The sequence below is a fragment of the Xenia sp. Carnegie-2017 genome, unplaced genomic scaffold (genome assembly GCF_021976095.1).
Source record: "Xenia sp. Carnegie-2017 unplaced genomic scaffold, XeniaSp_v1 HiC_scaffold_6, whole genome shotgun sequence".
NCBI classification, from domain to species: domain Eukaryota; kingdom Metazoa; phylum Cnidaria; class Anthozoa; order Malacalcyonacea; family Xeniidae; genus Xenia; species Xenia sp. Carnegie-2017.
In genome coordinates this window covers 18,486,317-18,512,161 of record NW_025813526.1, presented here as the reverse complement: position 1 = coordinate 18,512,161, position 25,845 = coordinate 18,486,317, and the positions used below count along the sequence as shown (strand labels likewise).

General features: G+C 34.1%; 1 protein-coding gene and 1 long non-coding RNA gene across 2 annotated transcripts; both read left to right on the top strand.

Annotated features, from left to right (window-relative positions):
- Positions 1–3,434: 3,434 nt before the first annotated feature.
- Positions 3,435–5,262, top strand: LOC124457233 (52 kDa repressor of the inhibitor of the protein kinase-like). The gene is made up of 2 exons (XM_047007514.1): positions 3,435–3,678; positions 4,232–5,262. The coding sequence occupies exons 1-2, from the start codon at positions 3,435–3,437 to the stop codon at positions 5,260–5,262; spliced, it is 1,275 nt and encodes a 424-aa protein (XP_046863470.1).
- A 638-nt stretch (positions 5,263–5,900) lies between these two features.
- On the top strand, positions 5,901–24,689 carry LOC124458077. Its single transcript, XR_006952992.1, has 3 exons — positions 5,901–6,295; positions 12,125–12,129; positions 24,679–24,689. It is a non-coding gene; the product is annotated as an uncharacterized LOC124458077 (long non-coding RNA).
- Positions 24,690–25,845: the final 1,156 nt, after the last annotated feature.

The following is a 25,845-nucleotide window of genomic DNA, read 5'->3' as shown; positions in this document are numbered from 1 at the left end:
GCTAAGGTCGCTCCCACCCAACTATGGTGAACCTTCCTACGGCAATCTTTAATGATTAATTCTGTTAAGTGGTGATCCTTATGCAATAAAATTGGTTCCCTTGTTTCTAACTCTAACTATAAATTGCCAAGTCTACCCTTACATCTAATCATTCCATTACGCTCCACTATGTTCAATTGTCTGATAATTTGCTCATAATCACTACGTTTGCCTACTTCCTTCTGCGCCAATTTTATCAACACTTGCTTTGCGATCACCACTTTGATACTCTCAATGCTCCAGTATTCCCTGCCTCATGCTTAACTTTTGCCTTCAAATTGTCTACAAACCGTTGAACAAACGCCATGACCCTTATACGTCTTTCTATGTCACTAAAATCCCCAAACTTCACTGCACTCTCTACTACCTGTGTTTCAACTAATGCAGTCCTTTTTACCTCAGCAAGACTTTCCTTTGTATTATTAGCCTCTATTGCCCTTAGCCACTTGCACTGTGGACCTGACAACCACATTCGTCCTCTCCACCAAAGCCGACTTCCCTTTAATTGCGATGCGGCAACCTGTTAGAACCTATATCTGCTGGGTTCTCTACACCTGGGCAATATCTCCAATCATCCTTTCTGTTCAATTTTAAAATTTCGTTAACTCTATGGCGTACAAATTGTTTCCATTCTTCCTTATTACTGATTCAGGACAATGCAGTCATACTGTCTAACTAATAGTATGTTTTAATAAACTGTACTTTTCCTCCCTTATCCGGCTTGTGAGCTTTTCGAAGCTCTAACTCTAAGAATCGCATTCAACGCATCTTTCGTTGACCACTCAGTGCAATCGTGGCTTCTTGTAATCGTCAATCGAAAGGAGTCCGGTAACTTTGCAATAACTTCTGGTAGTACGATTTCTGAATACGCGGCTTATTCACGGATAGAGTAATCCAACAAATGACAGTTGAAAGTGAAGATGGCGAATACCCAGACGTATCTTTAATATGAATTGAAACAAATTATTGGAACTGTAAGTAAAGAGAATGGAAACTATTCGTATTCATTTGAAAATTGCTCGTCCAGGAAGAGTTGAATTTGACCCATCGCTGTCAAGTTAAAATAATTTACAGCTAGGTTGCTAAGTTCAGAGGCAGTTATGACATAAAATTATACTCAATGCTTAAAACTGCACTAAGTACCTTTATTTTATCATTTTTAAAATCTAGAGATTGTTGTATGTTACTTTGCCGTGATTTGAAACAAGAATGCGTGTGAGTGCTCCTCAACGGAGCTCCTCATACGGAGTAAAGTAAACAATATTGTACGCCTTCAGATGAAACTTCTGACATTTATACTTCATAAGGTCACCCTCAAACCTACAAATAAAATGATGTGAGACTTCTATTTATTATCTATTCTGTGTCAATGCATATTCACTTTCAAAATACTTCGTGTTGTGAATACTGAAGAACCCAACGTGGCTAGACTGAGCAGGTTATGCAAAAATAAACGCAGTCAAAAAAAAACTGTTGTACTGAATAAAAAATATTCTGGTTTCTACATCAGATTACATGATTACAGGTTTAACTGCATTCAGCAATACGACAAACGATGGAAAGGAAGAGGTAAATATTTAAAAAATAGCGAGAGAATAGCGAACATTCTAAACGGCCCTCTTCATCATAGCTCGTACGTCATAGCTCGTACGTCATAGCCTGTGACAAATTTAGGTGTATTTTGGCTTCAGCCAATCGTTATAGAAAACTATAGCAGTTTTCGTTGCAGATGTATTCTATTTCAATGTTTCAGTATAGCATAGTGGTTAGCCGCGCCACCTCAGTGGTTACTCACAAAAACCGGTTTTTGCTATTTAATCACTAGGCAACTAGGCGGGAAAAGTCGAGAATTATACTTTTAATATATTCAATACAGTCGATAAATTATTTACTTGCTGAAAGCTTTCGGATGCAAAAGATTGCAGCTTTATGAAGGCCTATTTTGTCCCTGACGCTTGCTGACTGCGATTTAATGGACTTCGTTATTTTGATTCAACATGGCGTTAAGAAACTCCCGAAAAGACATGATATCTTCATATTAAATACAGAATGCGGTTTAAAGTTTATATAAGTCTTACAAGAAGGCGGTAACTTGTTTTTACTCTACCCTTTGGTTGAACATGGTTTTCGACAAGACGTGTTATATATAGCCAGTAGTTATTTGACTGAAGCGAAAACGTACATGCAACTTGATACTCGTTGTCACGGAAGTACTTTGAAAATCGGGTCGTCTATTTCACATCGTATTTTACATCTAACCTCTATCAGAAGGAGTTTTTGGGAGAGCGTTGAAATGAATGCCATGTAATCTGAATCATATGTGAAAAGCATACATAGTCTTATGAGACTGTTAAAATTTACTCGGCGGATTGGCAAAGTTTAACCGGGGGATGAAGTTAAAAGGGCTTCGTACAACGCATTTTTTCAATCGTTTATAATTTAGACGGTGGGGGACCATTTAAATGGTGGTTAACGAGTTAAACGCGTTTCATACAACCGGCCAAAGTAAGTTAAACGGCGTGCATGCATCGCAGTTTTAACCATCGTTTAACTATCTGTCAGATTAAGATTTACTCTTTGGAGACGGTTAAACGTCATTTAGTTTAAACGGCTTTCCTACAACCAGCCCCAGTAGTATCTAAGTTATATTAATAAGCAAAAACTTAAATAATCGTGATTTATTCAGTTGATTCTGTATGGCTATGCTAAAATTTTCTTACTTCTTTAATTCACTGACCTAAGACTTGTCGATTTATTCGGCAAAGACAATTTCTTATCAAAGTGACTGTGTCACGAAATTGACCCTGGGGGGAGGGGCTAAAGAACGAAACACATGAAAAGAAAATTCACTACGGATATTGTATTATTTCCTTGTGAAGACTTTTAAGATTACATGGGAGAAAAATCAACGTAGACATTAGATATTTTTAATAGATCTATGGTTTTCGTTACTTTTTTATTTTGAATGATCATTCATTCACTCGACTATTTAGTGTTAAGTGATTATTTAAATATTCAATTATTAAGAACATTTCGACATGTCGAAACGTCAGTCAACAACAACAAAAACAGTCCTTATCCGGACTATACCTTCCAGGACGATCTACATGTACAAATATATTAAGAAAATGGTTATGATCATAAATATTGTTATGATCATAAATAATGGCGCGTATTGTCTATCGTGTGTGTTGTTTGGCAATAGATTCCCAGGGAAGGCCAGTAAAGTAAAAAAGTTGTTAACTGAACCTCTTTAAGATTGGAAGAATGCTAAACGCTCTTTCACTCAACATGCTGGAAAAAGTAAAGGGAGGGAAGACGGTTTGCATGCATCCACATCACCAATTTTTGATGCTTTGCGTTCCCAAATATCAGGTACTCTGCAGCCTATCGAGATGATCATGGATGCTGGTATCAAGAAAGAAATAGAACAGAATAGGGAAATACTATCTCCAATTATTGATTCTGTCATTTTTTGTGGACGTCTAGGTTTACCTCTTCGTGGGCATCGTGATGATTCCAAGTATCACCCTACTGTTGGTTGTTATTCATCTGGAGGGGCTGGTAATTTCATTGAAACACTCAATTATGGAGTTAGGAGAGGGGATAAAGTTTTAGAAAATCATTTAAAGAATTGTGGTAAGAATAGAAGTAATATTTCTAAAACAAGTCAAAATAAAATCATTAAATGTTGTGGCCAGGTAATCAGTAATCAGATTATTTCTGATATCAAAAAGTAAGTTTTTCTGTTATTGCTGATGAAGCATCTGATTCTTCACATAAAGAACAAATGTCTCTTGTTTTGCGCTTTGTTGATACCGATATGAATATCAGGGAAGAATTCATTTCATTTCTTTTTTGTAAGTGGGGACTAAGTGGTGCTCAACTTGCCAAGCTACTTTTAGTGGCTTTAAAGGAACTGACTTTATCAATAGATGATTGTAGGGGGCAAGGTTATGATGGGCTGGTTCAGTTGCTGGTTGCACTAATGGTCTAGCAGCTCAAATTTTAAAGCTTAACCCAAAGGCTCTTTATACACACTGCTATAGTCATTGGTTAAACTTATCCATTTGCGATTCTTTGAGTATACGTGTTGTCAATGATATGTTGAAACATGTTAACAATGCCACTAATTTTATTAAAATTTCCCAAACTCGCAATATTCCCTTTGAAAAACATATACGTAATTCAGAAACAAACTCGAAAAAGACTAGATTAACAGACATTTGCAAAACTAGATGGGTAGAACGTATCGAAGGTTTAGATACATTCCAAGAGCTTTTTGTACCTGTATACACCACCCTTAACGATATGTCTGAAAATCTAGATGGTGAGTTCAAACCGTCGCTTCAGTCTGATGCCTCATCTTTGTTTCAACTTATTGACAGGTTTGATTTCGTCGTTGCTTTAGTTATCACGAGAAATATTCTTGATTCAGCTCTTCCAGTAACACAGTTATTACAGGGTAAGAGTATCGATATAATGGATGGTATTCATTTAATTTCAACTTTGAAAACTGAGGTGGTGAACATGAGGAATTCCTCTGATTTTTATCATGACACCTGGTATGACGAAGCGCTTGAACTGGCAGCAAAAGTTGGGATTGAAGAATGGAAACCAAGAACAGTGCGCAAACAAACGACCAGGGAAAATATTCCCCACACAACCATTTCTGAGTATTATAAACGTGCAATTACTCTTCCTCTACTAGATCATTTGCAATCTTCTTTAGAATCACGATTCGACCTTGAGAGTGTGAATGTCTATAAAGGCCTTAGCATTGTACCGATGAAAATGATGTCCATGACAAGAGATGGGGTGGATTGGAAAGAGCCATTCAAAACTGTGGCTAACTTTTATTATGATGATTTGCCAAATCCTTTGGCCTTAGATGCTGAACTTAGGTTGTGGTACACTTATTGGGAGACCCACTGCGGCCTCCTTCCTGATAACATTGCCCAGACTTTAAAATCTGTTCATTTCGCCGGATTTGAAAACATTAAAATTTTACTACGTATTTTAGGAACGCTCCCCATTACCTCTTGTGAATGTGAACGATCTATTTCTTCCCTTAGGACACTTAAAAACTATCAGCGAAGTACCATGGTTGGGGAACGCTTAAATGGTTTGGCCTTGATGCAAATTCATCAGGAAATTGTACCAGATATTGGTGAGGTTATTAATACTTTTGCTGTTGGAAATACAAGGCTAAAATTTGCATGAATTTATTCATATCCTAGTTTTTATTTTGTTGAAATGTCCATATGTTAACCATTTATTGTGCGTTGAACACAATAGTAACGTCAAGAGAATTTGCATCAAACTAATAGCTCGCCCGATAAAGGTTTTTTCCCCTATATACATTCCAATCTTAAAACTGCTGAGTACGTGTATGGTACTCGGCCGTTGTCGACATAAATTTACTTTCACAAAAATTGTTAAGCATAAATAGAATAATTTTTCCTTACACCAAATTTTAGTCTTCACAAAGACTCTTTATACAAAGCTCTATTTTGACTATTACATTACATTTACATTCTGCTCATTTGTTGGCAAATGAGAGTGCACATTTTAGGTGGGGGGTAAAGGGTTGGAATTGACTGGGATGGTGTAAGAAACTGAGCAATCTTACATCCATGAAATGTCCCACATAATCACCCATTTCTAACCAAACTCCTTTTGCTATTTGCTAAAGGTGTGAAAGGCGAGTTTCTGGCGCCTTCAAAAACCAGAGTGCTCATTTTTAGGGGGTAAAGGGTTGGAATTGACTGGGATGGTGTGAAAAATTGAGCAATATCACATCCATGAAATATCCCATAGAGTCACCCATTTCTAACCAAACTCCTTTTTTAAAGGTGTGTAGGCGAACTTCTGGCGCCATAACCAGTCTGCTTAATTCGGCTCTCACAGGGCTGTCCATGCCGGATCACGATTTTTTGTTTTGCGTTAAAGTGTTCCTAGGCATGCTGATTAAACCTGATATGGAGCGAAACAGTCTTGTGTGCATTCAATATTCTGAATAGTGAAAATCAACGACCTTGTGATATGTAAGTATAAATATACAATGTTTTTATGTATTTATACGATTGAGATCTACAAGATTCTGCATAGCTGAATGATTAGACTGTTTGATTTAAACAATTTATCGAAAGCATAAATAGTGTAGTATGTTTTGCAAAGTATGACGTCATAGGTTTAGCACTGAATGACGTCATAATGTTTTGCCTATGGTATCCAAAATCCTAGATCCGCCCCTGTTGCCAGCACTGTGTGGATACTCATAATTTTTGAATATGAGACAAACAATGTGCAGTGAAAGTGAAAAAGGATACGAAGATAAGGAATGGCAAAGTGTACAAATGTGTGCAAAACAAACTGACTTTATTAAATTTGGTTTATTTTACTTTCGCCTTTATCGACTAAAAAAAGTACAGTTATGTCTTGTTCAATTTTTGTTTTATTTTTGTAAGATACATAACAAATAAAATTTTCACATTGAAATAACCCAAACACTGAACATTTTCACGCATCTTGGCCAAGCGATGGAATGACATTTTACACGAAATGTGAAAATGTCAAATATAAGCACATTACCTGTGATATTTTTCATTCCATTCTCACAAGTAATCTTAACTCGACATGAAGTCAACAATGTTTGAATATAATTTGCAAACTAAAGATCAGATCGAAAATGAAAGTTGTCTGAACTACCCACAAATGAAGCAATAATCTTACAGAAAAATGAAGGATAGATTTGTAACGCTCTAAATATAAGAACATATACAACCAAAATGACCACAATAACGAAACCGAAATATGGCCTACAAAACAAAACAACAGAACTCAAAGCACCCAAGCAAAACATACAAGAGTACATAGTACCGACGAAACAAGGCTTTTAAGCCTTTTAAATTACAAAATGGTAAATAAATATAATGAAACATCAATCGCAGCACAAAAATAACTCAAACGCTACGAAGCAGACAACAAAATAAGAATAAGAAACCTCACATAACTAGCAAAATAGCAATACAACCATTTACAGTTCATAAAGAGAGAATAAAATGAGAGAGACTTCTACAAAGATATTGCTTACTCATAAAAGCAGAAAATGTTTGCATTGCGATTTTACTGACCAAAAAGCTAATGATTGAATAGAATGATTCAAGACACATTCTCACTAAATACAAGTGAAATAAATCCCAGCGTAAGGATTAGTGAATAACTGAAAGTCTACGAAGTCTACGAAAAGTATAACTCAAAGTCTACGAAGCAACACAACACAAAATAAGAATAATGAAGAGAATTAGCAATACAACAGGAGAAGACATTCCAGAGATATTAACAATCAAAGCTAAGACAGATATAAGAGATATGTTATCCCAACAAGAAAACTAAATGCAGACGACTAAGCGTTTGCATTGCGATTTCACTGACCATAAAGCTAATGATTGAATATAAAGATTCAAGACACATCGTCATTAAATACAAGTGAAAAAAATCCCAGCACAAGGATAATTCAATGTCTACGAAGCAAGACAACAAAATAAGAATAATGGAGCGAAAAAGCAATACAACATGAGAAGCCGTTCCAGAGATATTAACAATCAAAGCTGAGACAGATATAAGAGATATGTTATCCCAATAAGACCACTAAATACCGAAGAAACAAGCGATATAAAGACAATAGTGCTCTTTGAGGAGAAATAGAACAGCTGAGTAGGAACTAAAGTACACAAGGAGAATCATCGAGAAAAAGAACGAATATTGATTACTCGATGTTTTATATACAATAATAATTTTAATTATTCAAGAATAAGTCAAAGTAAATAATCACATAGAGCATAACGAAAGATTAAAGTACAATGGAGCATGAACAATTGCTTTTGTATATCGGAGCTTTATTTACAACTTGAAGCCAGAAAGGAATCGTCAACTACCTTTATGCATAAAATCTCAATTTAGGCTTAACTGCTAAAGGATAACATGCTCGTCTTGATTATCAGATTGAAAAACCTTTACAGAAAGATGAAGAGCTTATAAGAAAAAGGGAAAACAACGACTAACAAACACACAATGTTGTTTGTATTGGACAATACACATTTGCTATGATGTGTAAGTGAAATCCTAAAACACCTCTCTTGAGATTTATAATTCATGCACACAGATTTTAATTGACAAGGAAAAAGTATAGAAAAGATATCACAGCCGTCAAGCTCCGATAGTTGCTTTTTAAAAGTATAAGTAGCTTTTATCAAAATAAGTAGTAATAATGTAGTATTATACCAAATTTATAAGTAGTATTGGTTAAATTTAGTAGTAATAGGGTAGCTTTTACTAAGTATAAGTAGTATTTATCAAAATATAACCTTTTGACCTTGAGACTCAAAAGGTTTATATATCCAGAGATGTCTTGTTTAATGAAGATGAATTTATCAAACAAACAAAGAAAGAAATAGTTGATCTCAATGAAATGAATTCAAGATTTATTAAAGAAGAATTTACGATTACTAATCTTTCTTTACCTTCACCGAATCATAAAGACGATACCACAATAGATCCTAATCAAGACATGAATCAGTCAAACATTTTGCACGAAACAGAAATCGAAGAACAACCACGATGTTCATTTCGATGTTCATTTCAACCTCCAGAAAGATATGGGACAGTGATTACTGGAAATTGGTGGGAAAGTAACACAGCATTCATAAATGAAGAGCTAAGTTTAACAGAACCCACAATCGTAGATGAAGCTCTAACTGGTCCTAATAAGAAGCATTGGAAATATGCCATGGATGATGAATACGCAGCTCATATCAAGACCAAAACATGGACATTAGTTGATCTTACCGAAAAACGAAGAACTATCAATTTTCGTTGGGTATTTAAAGTAAAATACAACGTGGATGGATCTGTAGAGAGACATAAAGCTCGTCTAGTCGCAAAAGGTTTTTCTCAGGAACCAGGTTTGGATTACGACGAAACTTTTTCGCCTGTTGCAAAGTATAAATCAAATCGTTCTTTGTTGGCAATTGCGAACCAGCTTACTTTTGAGATACATCAAATGGATGTTTCTAAAGCCTTTTTGAACGGTGAATTGGAAGAAGAAATTTACATGTCCCAGCCTGAAGGATACATAAAAAAGGGAGAAGAAAAACTCGTCTGTAAACTGAACAAGAGCATTTATGGATTGAAACAGTCATCACGATGTTGGTACATCACCATCGACCAATTTTTGAAAGGTTCAGAATATCTACAATCAAAATCAGACCCTTGCCTGTATATAAAGCGAGAGGGAGATGATATTATGGTTATTGCCTTATACGTTGACGACATAATTCTAGCCAGTAATGATTTCAAAATATTGCAAAGAGAAAAGGAAGCATTAAGAAAACGTTTTGAAATGAAGGATCTTGGAGAAATAAGTTGTTGTCTTGGAATTCAAGTTGAACGAGACCGAGAAAGAAAAAGAATGAAATTACATCAATCGAAATATCTTACTAATTTATTAGCAAAGTTCGGTATATATCTTAGACAAGGACTGCGTTGCTCTTGAAGTTAAATACCATAGCAAATGCTACAAGTCCTACACATCCTTCCTTTATAATGGTCAAAGTGCGTTGAGTAATGCTGGACGCAAAGTTTTGTATAGTGAGTCGTTCGAGGAATTCTGCAAGTACATTAAAAAGGTTATTATTGTTGATCATGGGATATGTTAAATGAAAATGCTTACGATGAAGTTTGTGGACACAGTTAAGAACATTGAAAATAAAGATGCCTCAGGATATAGAAGTACTAGTCTCAAGGAACGTTTAAAAGAAAGATTTCCACAGCTTGTGTTCCATACACCAAAAGTCCGTAATAGAAGTGAGATAGTATATGCAGAGGATTTGTGTAAAGGTAGTGTAGTGGCGATGTGTGTAGACGGTGACGACCCTGAAAGTGCCGAGCAAGAGGAAATAAGTGATGCTGAGCTGGAAACTCAACATTATGGAATGGATCCTTCAGCAAACTCCCCTTTACATGGTCTCTATTTCGCCGCTTTAGAGCTGAGAAGGGTTATTCATGACTATCCCACTAAGTGGTACAACGATTGGCCTCCGTTATCGAGCGATATAACCGGCGACAGTGTTAAAAATGTTGTTTCTCCAGTGCTCTTTAATTTCATGGCATGGGTACTTGGCTTCTCAGAAGAACCTAAACATACGAACTATGTTGATATTGGCGAGAACTTGAGGATCAAACTTTTCTCTTTGTGTCAGGATATGGTGTACAGTAGTTCAAAAGGAAAGGTACAAACCCCAAAATCACTCGCTTTGGCAACGGCTGTCAGACAAATGTCAGGATGCTCCATGTTAATAAGGATTTTAAGTGGTCTAGGTCACTGTGTGTCCCTATCTTCGACAATGAGCTACGATACTGCCCTAGCACAGACTGTTATGGAAACGTCAGCATTAATACCTAGTGAATTTCTTGAAGAGGTAGCTACTAACATTGGATGGGACAATATCGATTTTGGTGAAGAGATTAATAATCAAACCCATGTAACAAACGGGATAATTGCACAAAAGATCAAAGAATCCACTGAGCCACCTCTTGTCCAACCAAAACCAAAAATAAAGAAGTCGCAGAGATCTATAGAGATGCCAGGCTCAGAAATTGCCCCTTTGATACTTTGAAACATGAGAAACAAGTGCAAGAGGTAGTTAACACAGCATCAGCCATGGCCAATCCATTCAACATTGAACAAGCCAGCCTCGTCAATATTAGTACCGGTGTAGAGCTTGAAGATGGTGTTGCCGACAAGTTACTTGAAGCCGAGCAGCTTGGAGAAGACCAGTTTAATGATTTCTGCAAAGAAAATCTGTTTAGTGACGACAAAGATATATATAAAAAGATTAAAAAGAAGAACATCAGAACTTTTACAACCAAAGCAATTACCGTCAAAGACAGCAAGGGACAACAACTTGCTGTGAAGTCAAGCCGAAATCTATTTGCCAAACTACTGGTTTTGTCTAAGACGTGCAATGTCGACTTAAAAGAGTTGTTATCCTTCAGCCTTAGCGAATTTCCACTGTCCCTTGCAACTCCAACAGGCGGCTTTGTCAAGACAGCCAAATCAAAAATGTTTGAAGTTATGGAGACGCTGGGTGACAAATCAGTTCTCGTAGATGTTCAAAGCCTTCCAGACAAAAGTACTGCTCTTCTCGTAGACGCGATGGCAGTCTTGCAAGTCATCAAGGGAAAATGGAAGACATTTGGTGAGTTTGCTGACTCGACTTTAACCTATTTAACGAATGTTGCTGCGAAATGGTCTGCCACGAGGTTGGATTTTGTAGGTGATCGATATCCCGAAACTAGCATCAACAATACGGAGAGAGCTCGCAGAGCCAGTGTTCAAGGTATCTGTCATACTAGCACAGGAGATTATTATATTTTTAAACTTCAAAATTAATTTTTGTTCCTATTACAGGAGTACAGACAGTTCACATTTTCAATGATGCCCAGAAAATCCCCAAACAATGGAAAAAGTTCATGAGCTCTGGAAAAAACAAAGAGTCTCTCATGGCTTTTTTTGGCAAATCAGTGGCGTACCTATCCCTCATCTTTCTTGCGCTCCCTTGCATGCTTGTACATAACGTCGCGTGATAAGTGCATTTGCCTTACTTTGGCAGTATCCAAAGAGAACCCAATTATCTCCAATAATGTCCCAGAGTTAGAAAGCGATCATGAAGAGGCAGATACCCGTCTTCTTCTGCATTCCAAGCACTCAGCTCAAACCTATGACAGAATCATCATTAAAACGCCTGATACAGATGTCCTTGTTATATCTATTGCCATGCAAAAGCTTATTGGAAAAGATGTATACTTACTAACAGGAACAGGTTCTAACACTCGCACCATAGACGTTGGAGCTGTATCTGATGAGTTAGGAGACGCTCTCTGCAAATGTTTAACTGGATTCCATGCATTCACAGGCAATAATTCATGACACTGCTCATTATTATTAAATACATAACATATTTAACAAGTATAACATGTTTATTTGTACGCTGTGATTCCACGAGCGCCTTTGCTGGAAAAGGCAAAGTAAAGCCTTGGAAATTGCTTTTAGAAAATCCTGAGTTTTTAGAGCCTTTCTCGTTGCTTGACCAATCGTTTGAGATTTCCGAAGAAGTTTCCACTCCTTTGAATAGATTTGTCTGCCTGCTTTATGGCGACAAAAAGGGAACTTGCGTCAATGATTCAAGGTAAGGCCTTGTTGCGAATTCTATTCACACATCTGCACTTTTTGTATCTTTTTGGATTTGTAGGTACGCCTTGTTTGTGTCTGGGAAATGTTCTGACGATTGCCTTCCCCCTAACACAGACAGTCTGATGCTGCACGTCGAGAGATCAAACTATCAAGCATATATTTGGAACAAATGCCTTCTGCCGAAAATGAGACTCCAGCCCCCGTGTGGAAACGGATGGCTCATCGAAGACGACCAATTGAAAGTTTTATGGATGACTCGGCCGTCAGCACCTGACACCCTAATTGAGGTCGTCACCTGCCATTGTAAAACTGGGTGCAAAACCCTCAGATGCTCATGTTTGAAGTCTGGCTTTAAATGTACCGACTTGTGTGGCTGCGCGGACTGCTGTAATTTTGTTGCAGGAGATGACGATTTGTCAGAAAATGAGAATGATGATGATGATTGTGATGATAAAGACGATGAGTACGATAGTGAGGAAGATTAATAGATTTACAGATTTATAGATTATCGCTTGAGGAATATGCGTGCATCACATCAAATTTGTCGATTCAGGTCGCATGTTTAGTATAATTAGTCATATAATAATATAATGTTATGTATTATTTGCTCATAGGATTAGACCATTTAAAAGGTCATATGAATCTGCATTGTATTTGAACGAAAATAGCTAGTAAGAAAAGGTCTTACTAGGACGCTTACAAGTAATGAGTAATCTTCTCTATAATATTATATAAGTATTTAATGATGTAAGCGCACGGGTTGAGGTCATCCACTCAGAACAACTGAGCCTTTCTCTTTTGTTTATAATGTTCAAATTTTTAGATAGATACCGCTTTCCCGCAGTTTTGCACTGCTAAAATACATAAGAAATAATTGAAATACTAAATGTCACTATACTCACTTTGATTAAATACTGTAGTTTACTAAATATATATTTTCTCAATTTTCTGTTTTAAGTTAATAAACAATATATATATAAAATACTTCAAGCAAAAAAAACGGAAAAAAACTAAAAACACTGCCTTAAAATCCTCAATTTTGCCGCCTCTTTCTCTATCTGAGCCTGCGAATAATACAGCGGTCTTCCACAAAAAAAATGGCAGACTAAGGAAAAACAATAGGATTCAATTCGTAATTTCGAGGGCTAAAAGTGTAAACAGGTAAATTCTTGTTAGTTATGGAAAAAGCAATCAATTCATGTAGTTTTTACGTAGTCATATATTTTTACATACGAACTTCAACGATAATCGACCACAGAATACGGCCTAGAGACGCCAATAGCAAGCTTCCGCCCATCAGACCCTGAGATCACCTGCGATAGGCTTTGCTCAGGGTACGCAGGGAGAGTGTGGGCCCCTAAGACACTGAATACTATATCGCACCCAGCTTCCACTGCTAGTTGACATCTACTATATGAAGTTTTAAGTTTATATATATATACCAAAATTTAAAGTCGTACAAAAGTTGTGGGATGAGTTTTATCGTTACTGCGATAACACATGCTCAGATTCTCAATTAATTTGTGAGAGAGCGAGCTCTGAAATTGGTGCTTGTAAATGTGCTGAGCAAGTTTTCAATCATATATTTTTGAAATGCTCTTTGTTTTCTTATGCTAGTTTTGACAAATGCATATGACACTCATCAACACTTTGCTACGGCACTCGTTATATCCGTGACAACGTTAAAAATGTTTTTTTATTTTTCTCTATAATTTAATGCCTGTATATTGCATGTCATATTTAATCTTTCCTTTGATTTGACGGAAAATGGTTTTTATTCACTCTTACGCCTTCTGCCTTTATAATTATTCGATCTGTATTTCCAAAATAATATTTAGAAATGCGCGAACTCTTACGAATGCTTATTTACGAATGCTTTAATAACTCTTATCTGTCCATCGTAACTTTGCTATAGTTCTATAAATAAACTATGTTTTTATACTTAATAGATTATTGGTGATCCTACTTCACCTGAAGATGTTCAGCAAGAACGATGTTTGAAGTTACCTTCGTTAATTAACAATATAGCCCGGGAAAAAGGGTTAGATGACCAAAATTATAAATGTAATAGTTCTTCCAGATCAATTGGAATGAGTATGATCAGTCAATTCCCGACTTGTTATTTCCATAATAACTCAAATATATTTATTCTCAAATATCTTAGCTTATTAAATCTTATCTTTGTAGAAACTATTATAACAAAGCACATAATCCCCTTGTTCCATGAACCCCTAGACGATAGAGTTATGAGAAAGTTACATTGTAAAAAGTAAAAACTAAAAATCGTACAAACATGCCTAGAGTGTGCTTAAATTATAATTCAAAAAGGCAGAAGTTGTTTGATTCTTTCAAGTATCCTTGGACGTTCTAGTTTCTTTTATGAGAAGAATTCTTGTAAAGAAATAGACAAATTTTTAAAATAAAAAAATCCGGTTTTCGGTCTGTGCCTCCCAACACCCGTGATAGTTGAGCACTAGAGCGTCGCATGTTAACTAAGGGAACCACATAATCCTTGTTTGTTTGCCATGAAGCATATGGATGGTTTGCTCGTTATATATGATAAAAAATAAACGGAAGAGCTAAATCAGAAAGATGTGATGCGATAAAAATGGTATAAAACATGTTTAAGGTTGTCTTTAATTATAAGTGTCAGATGAAGACAGGGTCATAAGAAGTTAAGTGAAACATTACTTGGTTTTTTTTATGAGAGGAAAACAAAAAGACAAAAATCGAAAGCAAAAAAAACCCTGTTTTCGGTCCATGCTTCCCGATACCTCCTTAAGCTCAAGGCACTAGAACGCCGCATGTTAACGTTTCGGTAGGAGATTTCGGCCCTTCCACGCTATCCTACTTGGGAGATGCCAATAGCAAGCTTCCGCCCATAAGACCCTGAGATCACCTGCGATAGGCTTTGCTCAGGGTACGCAGGGAGAGTGCGGTCGCCACCGAGTGTGGGCTCCTAAGCCACTGCATACTATTTCGCACCCAGCTTCCACTGCTAGTTGACATCTACTATATGAAGTTTTAACTTTAAATATATATACCAAGATTTAAAGGCATACGAAAGTTGTGGGATGAGTTTTATCGTTACTGCGCATGCGCAGATGATTTCTTTGATAATTTGCGACTAAGTGAGTTAATTGACACAATTTTAGTGCAAATACGTAAAGTTGGTCGTTGTCATGACTATGAATAACTACTCGAGTGGACTGCGCATGCTCAAGCAGACTACGCATGCGCAAATGATTTCTCTATTAAATTGTTACTAAGCATATTATTTACTTCAAAATTGGTGCTATTATATGCAGGTTGTTGTTGCCATGACTATGAACTTGGGTAGCTGGTCAAGTTAGCTGCGCATGCTCAAGGAGACTGCACATGCTCAGATGATTTCTCTATTAAATTGTTACTAACCATGCTATTTACTTCAATATTGGTGCTAGTGGATGCAGTTGGTCGTTTCCCAGACTAAGGGATTGGGTATCTGCTCAAGTTGATTGCGCATGCTCAAGCAGACTGCACATGCGCAGATGATTTGTGTTAAAACTTGTGACTGAGCGAGCTAATTACTCCAAAATCGGTACTAGTACATCCATTTGGTCGTTACCATGAGCTTGGAGAGTTTGTGGTGTTGATAACACATGCTCAGATTCTCAATTAATTTGTGAGAGAGCGAGCTCTGAAATTGGTGCTTGTAAATGCGCTGAGCAAGTTTTCAATCATATATTTTGGAATGCTCTTTGTTTTCTTATGCTAGTTTTGACAAATGCATATGACACTCATCAACACTTTGCTACGGCACTCGTTATATCCGTGACAACGTTAAAAATGTTTTTTTATTTTTCTCTATAATTTAATGCCTGTATATTGCATGTCATATTTAATCTTTCCTTTGATTTGACGGAAAATGGTTTTTATTCACTCTTACGCCTTCTGCCTTTATAATTATTCGATCTGTATTTCCAAAATAATATTTAGAAATGTGCGAACTCTTACGAATGCTTATTTACGAATGCTTTGATAACTCTTATCTGTCCATCATAACTTTGCTATAGTTCTATAAATAAATTATATTTTTATACTTAATAGATTATTGGTGATCCTACTTCACCTGAAGTTGTTCAGCAAGAACGAGGTATGAAGTTACCTTTGTTAATTAACAATATAGCCCGGGAAAAAGGGTTAGATGACCAAAATTATAAATGTAATAGTTCTTCCAGACCAATTGGAATGAGTATGATCAGTCAATTCCCGACTTGTTATTTCCATAATAACTCAAATATATTTATTCTCAAATATCTTAGCTTATTAAATCTTATCTTTGTAGAAACTATTATAACAAAGCACATAATCCCCTTGTTCCATGAACCCCTAGACGATAGAGTTATGAGAAAGTTACATTGTAAAAAGTAAAAACTAAAAATCGTACAAACATGCCTAGAGTGTGTTTAAATTATAATTCAAAAAGGCAGAAGTTGTTTGATTCTTTGAAGTATCCTTGGACGTTCTAGTTTCTTTTATGAGAAGAATTCTTGTAAAGAAATACACAAATTTTTAAAACATAAAAATCCTGTTTTCGGTCTGTGCCTCCCAACACCCGTGATAGTTGAGCACTAGAGCGTCGCATGTTAACTAAGGGAACCACATAATCCTTGTTTGTTTGCCATGAAGCATATGGATGGTTTGCTCGTGATGTATGGTAAAAAATAAACGGGAGAGCTAAATCAGAAAGATGTAATGCGATAAATTGGTATAAAACATGTTTAAGGTTGTCTCCATTTTTGTCTTTTTGTTTTCCTCTCAAAAAAAATTCAGACAAACAAGGGTAAACTATCTTGGTGAACAAATACAAATGGATTTAGTTGATATGGGTTCTTATAAGTATAAAAACAATTGTTATTATTGGATATTAACATCTATTGAAATATTAAGTAGATATGCATTTACTATCCCTGTTTATAGGAAAGACACAAATAATATGACAAAAGCTGTTGCAAAACTATTAAGTCAATTTAAAGATAGATTTAATGATTACCCTAAACTAGCTCAATTTGATGATGGTAAAGAATTTTATAATGTAGGTGTCAAATCATTGTTAGAGAAACATGGAATTAAATACTTCTCTAGTAAAAATTATAAAAAGGCTGCGATTGTCGAACGATTCAATAGAACGCTTAAAACATCTATGTGGAAATATTTTTACAGTAAAGGAACATATGAATGGATTGATATATTGGATGATTTAGTATATAATTATAACAATACAAAACACAGTACAATCTTAATGAAGCCTAAAGATGTTAATAAAAATAATGAAGATGAAGTATGGAATACATTATATGGTTATGAAGTTGCTGATTTACCATTACCTAAGATTAAATTGGTAATATGGTTAGAATATCAAAGTATAAATCTATATTTACGAAAGGCTATGAAGCAAATTTTACAGAAGAGTTGTTTAAAGTCACTAAAGTTATTAGAGGAAATCCTAATTTATATGAGATAGAAGATGTAGAAGGAGAGCCTTTAATCGGTAAATTTTATAAAGAAGAACTATCAGTTGCGAATAAGAAAGATGATGTTTATAGAGTTGAAAAGATATTAAAACGTAAGAAGGTTAAAGGTAAAAAGATTGTTTTAGTTAAATGGTTAGGTTATGATAATAAACATAACAGTTGGATTAATGAAAGTGAAATACAAAATATAGAGTAATATATATAATGGCAGAAGGACGTTTTGATTATATTGAATTAGAAGATAATAAGCAAGAAGATAATAACGATGATAATGAAGATCAAGAAGATTATAACAATGATAATGAATATTATGAAACGCCATTTAATGATGATAATTACGGTGTAACAATAAGAAGACCGACAAATAAAAAAAATACTCTTCCTGATATTCCTACTTCTACTCCTGTTATACAGATATTATTAGACCTGAAAATGAAGTTTATTTTGCTGTTGAATCTTTTATTAAAAAAAATTATAAAAAAGAGTTTAGATTTAATCACCTAAAAGGTATGGCAGTTTCTGAAGGTATAAATTTTAGATTAAATTTAGGTAAAACTGAGTCGAATCATATTACTTACAGACCATAAAATACAAAAAAATAAGCGAGGAAATAGTATAATTGTTTTAAAACGTAATAGTAATGGAATACTACAATATAATAAACTTAAAAATGCTAAAGAAACTGTTAAACAATTTAAAAAAGAAATTAAAAAAATTATTAATTTGCAAGATGAATTTATAAAAACTGAAGAGAGTATGCCTATGGTTGATTCAAATAATCAATATACAGAAAATTTCAATCAAATAACTAATGAAGAACTTAGAGAACATAAAGGTGTGATGACCCCATCTGGAACTATTGATAAAAGAACAAGACCGCAATTTATAGAAGCACAAATAAATCACTTTGCTGAAGATCTAAACAAAACTCAAGCTAGAATAGATGAAATAGAAAATGAAAATAGTATTAACAACAATAACAACAATATTGATGAATTAACTAATTTGCACGAAAGAGCTGCGGAATTAGAAATTATAATTAGAGAAGAAGAAGATCAATTAGAAAAAGAGGATGTACGAGATGAACGGGAAGAAGAAATTAATAGATTACAACAGTTTAAAGAATGGGTTAAGGAAAATATCCCAGGATTATCAGCTTTATTTATATCTGTGGCTGGTATAATTACAACCATTATCATTGGTGCAAGAAAAGCAATCCTACAAGGTGCTCAAGCTACTAGTAAATTTTCTAAGGCTTTAGCAAATCTAGGTAAAAAATTATGGCCAGTGTTAGGACCATTATTTAATATTATCGCTCAGGCTATATCTTGGGGAGCTAAAGGTTTAGCATGGTTAGCTTCTAATCTTTGGGTTTTAACTATTGCTGCTGCTTTGTTAATATATGACCAGTATAAACAAAGAAAAAAATAAAATATGTTTTAATATATATGAACAGATTACGAGAAGAGCTTTTATCTGGTTATAAAAGGAGTACTATGACAAAAATTAAAGGGAATCGTACTTTTTTTAGTATAACCTTTAACCCTAATAGTGTTAAACCGAATGAACAAGTTTATGTTAATATACCAAAATTAAAACCAAATAGTTGCTAAGTGCCTGGTTCAGTTAATCTATCGTTTGATCTTAAAATCAGTAATACAAAAAGTCACTTTCTAAATAATCTCAGTCAGATTTTACAACATAGACTACAAATTAAAGTCGCTGGTGAGACACTATACGACTGTAATAATCATAATGTTATAAGTGTATACAAAGACTTCTGGTTGCCGAAAAGTGATCGACAAGGTCTTATTGAATATGGTATTTGTAACTAAAATTTACGAAAACTTATTTCTAAGGATGATAGTGCTGAAACAAGTGGAGATTCAGAAAAAGTAGCAGACAAATTAATGTATGATATTTATGGTACACGACAGAAAATTAATATTGATAATATTATTCAAGACCACGGTTTGTATTGCCCTTTCAATATGAATAATAACCCTCAATACATAATAACATTACCCCCGAGTGATCAAGTCCTTATCGCACAAAGCGGTCAATCTATAGGTGATTATGAATTAAATAATATTCAGCTTGAATATCAAACTATTAAAAATCAAGAAATTGCAGATGAGGTGACAAATCTATATGCTATAGGAAGGAGTCTATTTTATGAACATATAACCCTTTTAAAAAAAGAAAAATGGGATAAGTCAAGTACATTACAGAATATAAACGTAAATGTCCCTCGCAAAAGCATGAAATGTATTGTACTTCTATTCACAGAAAATTCAATTAGTGATAGTGAAAAATTTTTATTCCCAAACGTTGATGAAGTTAAAATAACTATCGAGGGGGTGCCTAATGTGATTTTCGCCCCAGGTATGAATAAAAAACAATTTTATGAAGAAACAAGAAAATTTTTTGATAGAACTATTCCGATAGATTGCTTCATGACAATTGAAAAATTTTATAAGGATAAATTTGCATTAGTTATCGATCTACGCACCTTTCAAGAAAAAAATATTGCTGGTAACGGTAAAAAAATTATTAATACTCAAAATGGTGTTTTACTAGAGATTAAAAAAAGAGCATATACAAAAGATTTAAACTGTTACATCTATGTTGTTAGTGATGCTCTTGTTCAATTTGTTAATAATGATTTACAAAGTATTCAATACTAAAATAACCAGTAATATATAAATGAATACACCTTTTAATATGATTATTTTAGGAATGACCAATTGTGGGAAATCTTTTTACCTTCTCAAAATGTTAGAAGAAAACTTTAATAACCATTTTGATTACAATATTTTATTATGTCCGAGTCTATCATATAATAAAACCTATCAAGAATGGAAATATATAAATGATTCTGATTTAATAAAGGTAGAATGTGACCCAAGATCAGGTAGATATTGTTTTAAAATATGTTAGTGATGTATATAAAGGCTCCAATAGTCTTATAATACTTGACGATTGTGGGAGCTGCTTAGATGTTAAAAATAGGATATCGCAATTAATAAAATTAGGATTTAGTGCTCGTCATTATTTGCTTTCTACAATTGTGATTACACAGCAATTGACAAGTATTGCCAAACCTTATCGTGAAAAGATAAGTTATTTAGTTACATTTTATAATACAAACCTTAATGATATGAAAACCATATTTGATGATTATCTTTATGGTGTTGAGAAAGATGATATAGAAGAAATAACCAAAAAATTGAAAAATAATAAGTATGCACATTTAGAAATACAACTTGTGTTCCCATACAAATGGAAAATTGTTATTCCGCAATAAAACATGTGTTATATATATATATATGCCAAAGCGTAAAGAGCCTGAAACAATTGATGATATAATTAATGAGATTGATTCCACAAATGATATTATCAAAGACGCGTTATGTGATAAAAATATACAAGATAAACCGCAAGAGGGTTTTAATAAAAGAGATCAACTACTTAAACTAGCTGAAGATGGTGATTTAGACAAGTTCAGTTGCTTACATTAAAAAAGCTCGTCAAAAAATTATTGATAAATTATAGACTGAATACGAGAAAAAACGATTACAAAAAGCTAATGAGTTTTTAACTAATTTAATTATATCAAAATTTTCAGATATATTAAAAGGGTTTGATGCTATTGAAGATCCCAAAGAATTAACAAAACAGCTTAAATCAGACAACCTTTTAAAACGAGATGTGTACAGTTTAGTAGAAAAAGTATCACCATTTTTACCTCTTTTAGGGTTTTTATCTGGTGGTATAACAACCATTAAACATATTTACGAACATAAAAATAATAAACAGGATATAAAATCTGAGGAATAATATAAATGAGCTTATTTTATGGGCATGATAAAACAGATATTAATGTAAAAATACAAGGATCTGTAGATAAAACACATCTATCAGATAACTACTATACTAAAACTCAAGCTGATGGTAAGTATGCTTTGATTTCTAATTTACTAAAATATTATACTAAAACACAAGCTGATAATAAATATGTTTTTGTTTCAAGATTAGCCAACTATTATACAAAGAATGAAACAAATGGTAAGTATGCTTTAAGTTCTAATTTAAATAAATATTATACAAAAAATGAAACAGATAATAAGTATGCTTTGACTTCTAATTTAACTAACTATTATACTAAAACACAAGCTGATGGTAAATTTAATGACTATTATACTAAAACACAAGCTGATGGTAAGTATGCTTTGACTTCTAATTTAACTAACTATTATACAAAGAATGAGATTGATAGCAGAGTAAATGGTAAAGTAGTATACCATAGTAATCAATTAAATTATAACCCATCTTCTAATAGCCTACAAAATATTATCAGAATTATTTTTAATAATATTAAATCTATTGAATTTACACTTTTATTAATAAATCCGTCTGATAACTCTAAAACAATTGAATTAGATATGATGGTAGATAAGATTAAAAAAAAATTTATCATTAAACTAACAAATGACAATGAAAAAAAGATAGTTAATGCATTACTAGATTTATATTACGTATACTGTGTTGATGATGATTTCAACTATATTTATATTATTATTGAATCAAAAAAATCTTCAGTTTCACTTGGTTATAACGAATGGAAAATAAAATGGCTGACAGCATTTAATGGATTAACCACAGATACAAGTTTATTCACAACATCAATCTACATTATCTATGACATCTAATGGTTTTTCACAAAATTTTGGGGCTACTATAGAAGATAATATTCTATCAACTAAAAAAATTTGTAAATGATGAAATCGAAAAATTAAAAAAATTTATTAAAGATAACTATCAAGCTAAAACTGAAGATGAAGAATAATCCTCATGTTTGACTACATATCACATAACTGTTTGTAATAAGTAATTAATACAAAAGCGATATACAAAAAAATGCGAAATCCTGAAACAATTAGCAACAAACACTTTTAACAAAAATTATATAAAACATTGTATTATTATACATGCGCTGATATTTACATGTGCTGGTTCCATTAACCAACCATTATTAAAAACATGCACTAAGGAACACGCGCTTGACAGACAAATTAAAAAACATATAGATTCCATATTTTATAAAGAGCATATGTTAAATAATGGTATTAATACTCTTGCTTATGGTCATTATAAAGCAATATATAAAAAATGATGACGTCAGCAAAAATCCATGCTAAAAATTAATTGTAAAAGTTGGTTATAATGCTATTTAATTGTTAAAGAGTATATGTGTGTCTGTGTGCTCAAAATTTCAGGCTTAGGCCTGAATTATTTTGCCCGAGACAACGATTTAAAAAGATGCTTTGTTAACAATTAGTTGTTGAAGACAGTTTTGTAAAGAGCATATGTTAAATGTCTGTTATTCTCGAATTCTTCGAATTCTTCGAATGCCACTTCGGGCTCCGAATTTTCACTTCGTGAAAATTTTCCCTGCTGAGCCCTAGGATTCTCGGAAATTCCATTCCCCTGCTCAATTCTAGCTACGCTAAAATTTGCGCTGCCGAATTTCCTCCGAACCGATGCTACGTTAACATTTATTTGTAAAGACTGCTTGTAAAATTTAAACGCACCTATATATTTCAAAAATATATAGATTCCAAATTTTGTAAAGAGCATATGTTATGTCTGTCGTCCTTCGGACACTACGGGTGCGCTCCTGATTCACTTCGTGAATCACCCACCGTTGCTGAGGATTCTCGGGGCTCCATCCCCTGCTCAATTTTAGCTACGCTAAAATTTGCGCTGCCGAGCCCCTCCGAACTGATGCTTTGTTAACATTTATTTGTAAATTTAAAACGCACCTATGTATTTTAAAAACATATAGATTCCATATTTTTAAACGATAGATTGTAACCTCGAGATTTTTACCCCCCTTTTTTTCCCACTACTTTGAAAACATGGGCTTTTTGCACAGCTTTGTTTACATGGCCTTTTGCGATGGTATCCCTTTGAAAACACGGCCTTAATTGCGCTGATACCCCCATGTCTTATACTACTCACTTGGAAAAGCAAAAAGGACGAGTGCATCAAAAGTATGCATGGGAGGTTTGTCAGGACAATTTCATTCTGTTTCTAATCGTAATTGTACAACATTGGAAGGTTCCAAATCCATGTCCATTGTTTGTTTTAGGACATGGACAGACTTTCTGTGTGGGAGGAGGGAGTGCAAAGGGGCACCCTTATAATTTTCAGATTTTGCCCCCCCCCCCTGAATAAATTGCTTATCCCTTTTTCGAAATATTTTAAACCCCTCACAAAAAATGGCATCATATAATCTAGCTTAACTTGACATAGCAATAGTCTGAGGATGTTTTGCATTTTGAGTCTGCCTTCAAACACAGTATTAAAGGTAGGAAATGAAAAAAGCAAGCTTTTGCATGGTCAGCCCGCATAATTGGTCCGCTATGCAGTGGCGTAAATTTGCCCCAAGCTGCCTATGATCTTTCTAGGATGGCGGTGCTCCCCTCCTCCACCGAAATCTGTTAACATAAACTTTTTCCTAATAATCGTTATTAGAACACAATATCAACTTGTTTTTTTATTTATGTATAGAAAAAAATACCAAAAGGTACTTTTAATTTACTATCAGGAACACGAATTCGCGAATGACTGCGAACGATATACGCTGTTTCCAGTTCTCAAATGTAAACCTATTCTTTTCTGTATTTTTATAAATCACACCTTTCACGGTGCCCCCTTGTAAGCTTATTGCATTGTCCATATCATTTACGCCACTGCCAGTATGATAGTTTTTTCCGTTTGCTTCACGTGGAAACAATAGATCTTCGCAAGGATTTCAAGGAATGAAAAATGATACGTATGAGCGTACGCAAATTTGCATAGCAGGACTAAAATTTGCGTACTGGCTACGCCACCTTAATATGCAAAATTTCATAAAGTTATCTTTTGGTATTTTTGTATATTTTTATTTGTATTCTTTGACCATACAATTTTTCAAAAATCATCTCCAGGTGTGGAAGCTTCGTGTTACATTCCGACGATGGTCCTGAATAATCGCGAGCTTGCTCTCGAACTAAGTAATTGCACCTTGTATGATTCGTTAATCACAATCCTATTCTTTTATCATCGAAAGCCATCTTCTGTGGTATCATTTAAAGCTTACGTAACTGTCAGTTTTAAATGTTAAAATTGTCGTCAAGTGGGAAGCACATTTAGTTTTTCCTTGCCTTGCCTTGCCTTGCCTTGCGTCATCCAATGCCAGATGGCTCAGGTGAAACATCATTAGTTTTAATGACAATAAAATCATGAGTTAGAGTCAATTTGAGTCCGCTTTTGACAAATGGTGCTCCCCCCTCCCTTTAATTTTTCGCAAGAAAATCGAGCATTGCAACCCGTTATACAAGATGTAAAACATGCTCCAAAAAACTTCATCTTGTAAACTCGATATTCGAGCTAACTGTATTAGCAAGAGACATGATTTGAAAGCAATATTTACCATTTGTAAGTAGGAACACTTGCGATCTTTCTTTTTCATATTAATTTGATTTGTTTAAAGATCTTTCGGAGTGTTGTTATAAATAATTATTTAAAATCGTTTGACGTTTTGGTCTCCTATACGGAAATCATTTTTAAAAACTTTGAAGACGATTTTGAATAATTTTTGAAGCATAACAACAATCTGAAAGATCTTTAAATAAATGAAATTAACATGAATGACAAACCCAGATTCAAACCATTCGAAGAACTTTCTTTTTGTTGCTTACATACGTCATTTCCTTGAACAACTACTTAAGATCACGCTTGCTTCTAAATAATCACTTGGCTTGATAATTATACTTTGAAATAAAGTCGTGGTCTCAATATTTCTTGAATATTGAATTTAAAAGAATTTTGTTTTTGGACTATGTTTTTTCTTATATTTCTTTATATTGTCGGCTGGAAAAGGTTTTGACGTGTTATACATTCGCCCAAGCAAACCCTATCAACTACAAATTGCGTTCTATTACTAAAAAATATATCTACATAAAGATTTACATCTACATCTTTTAT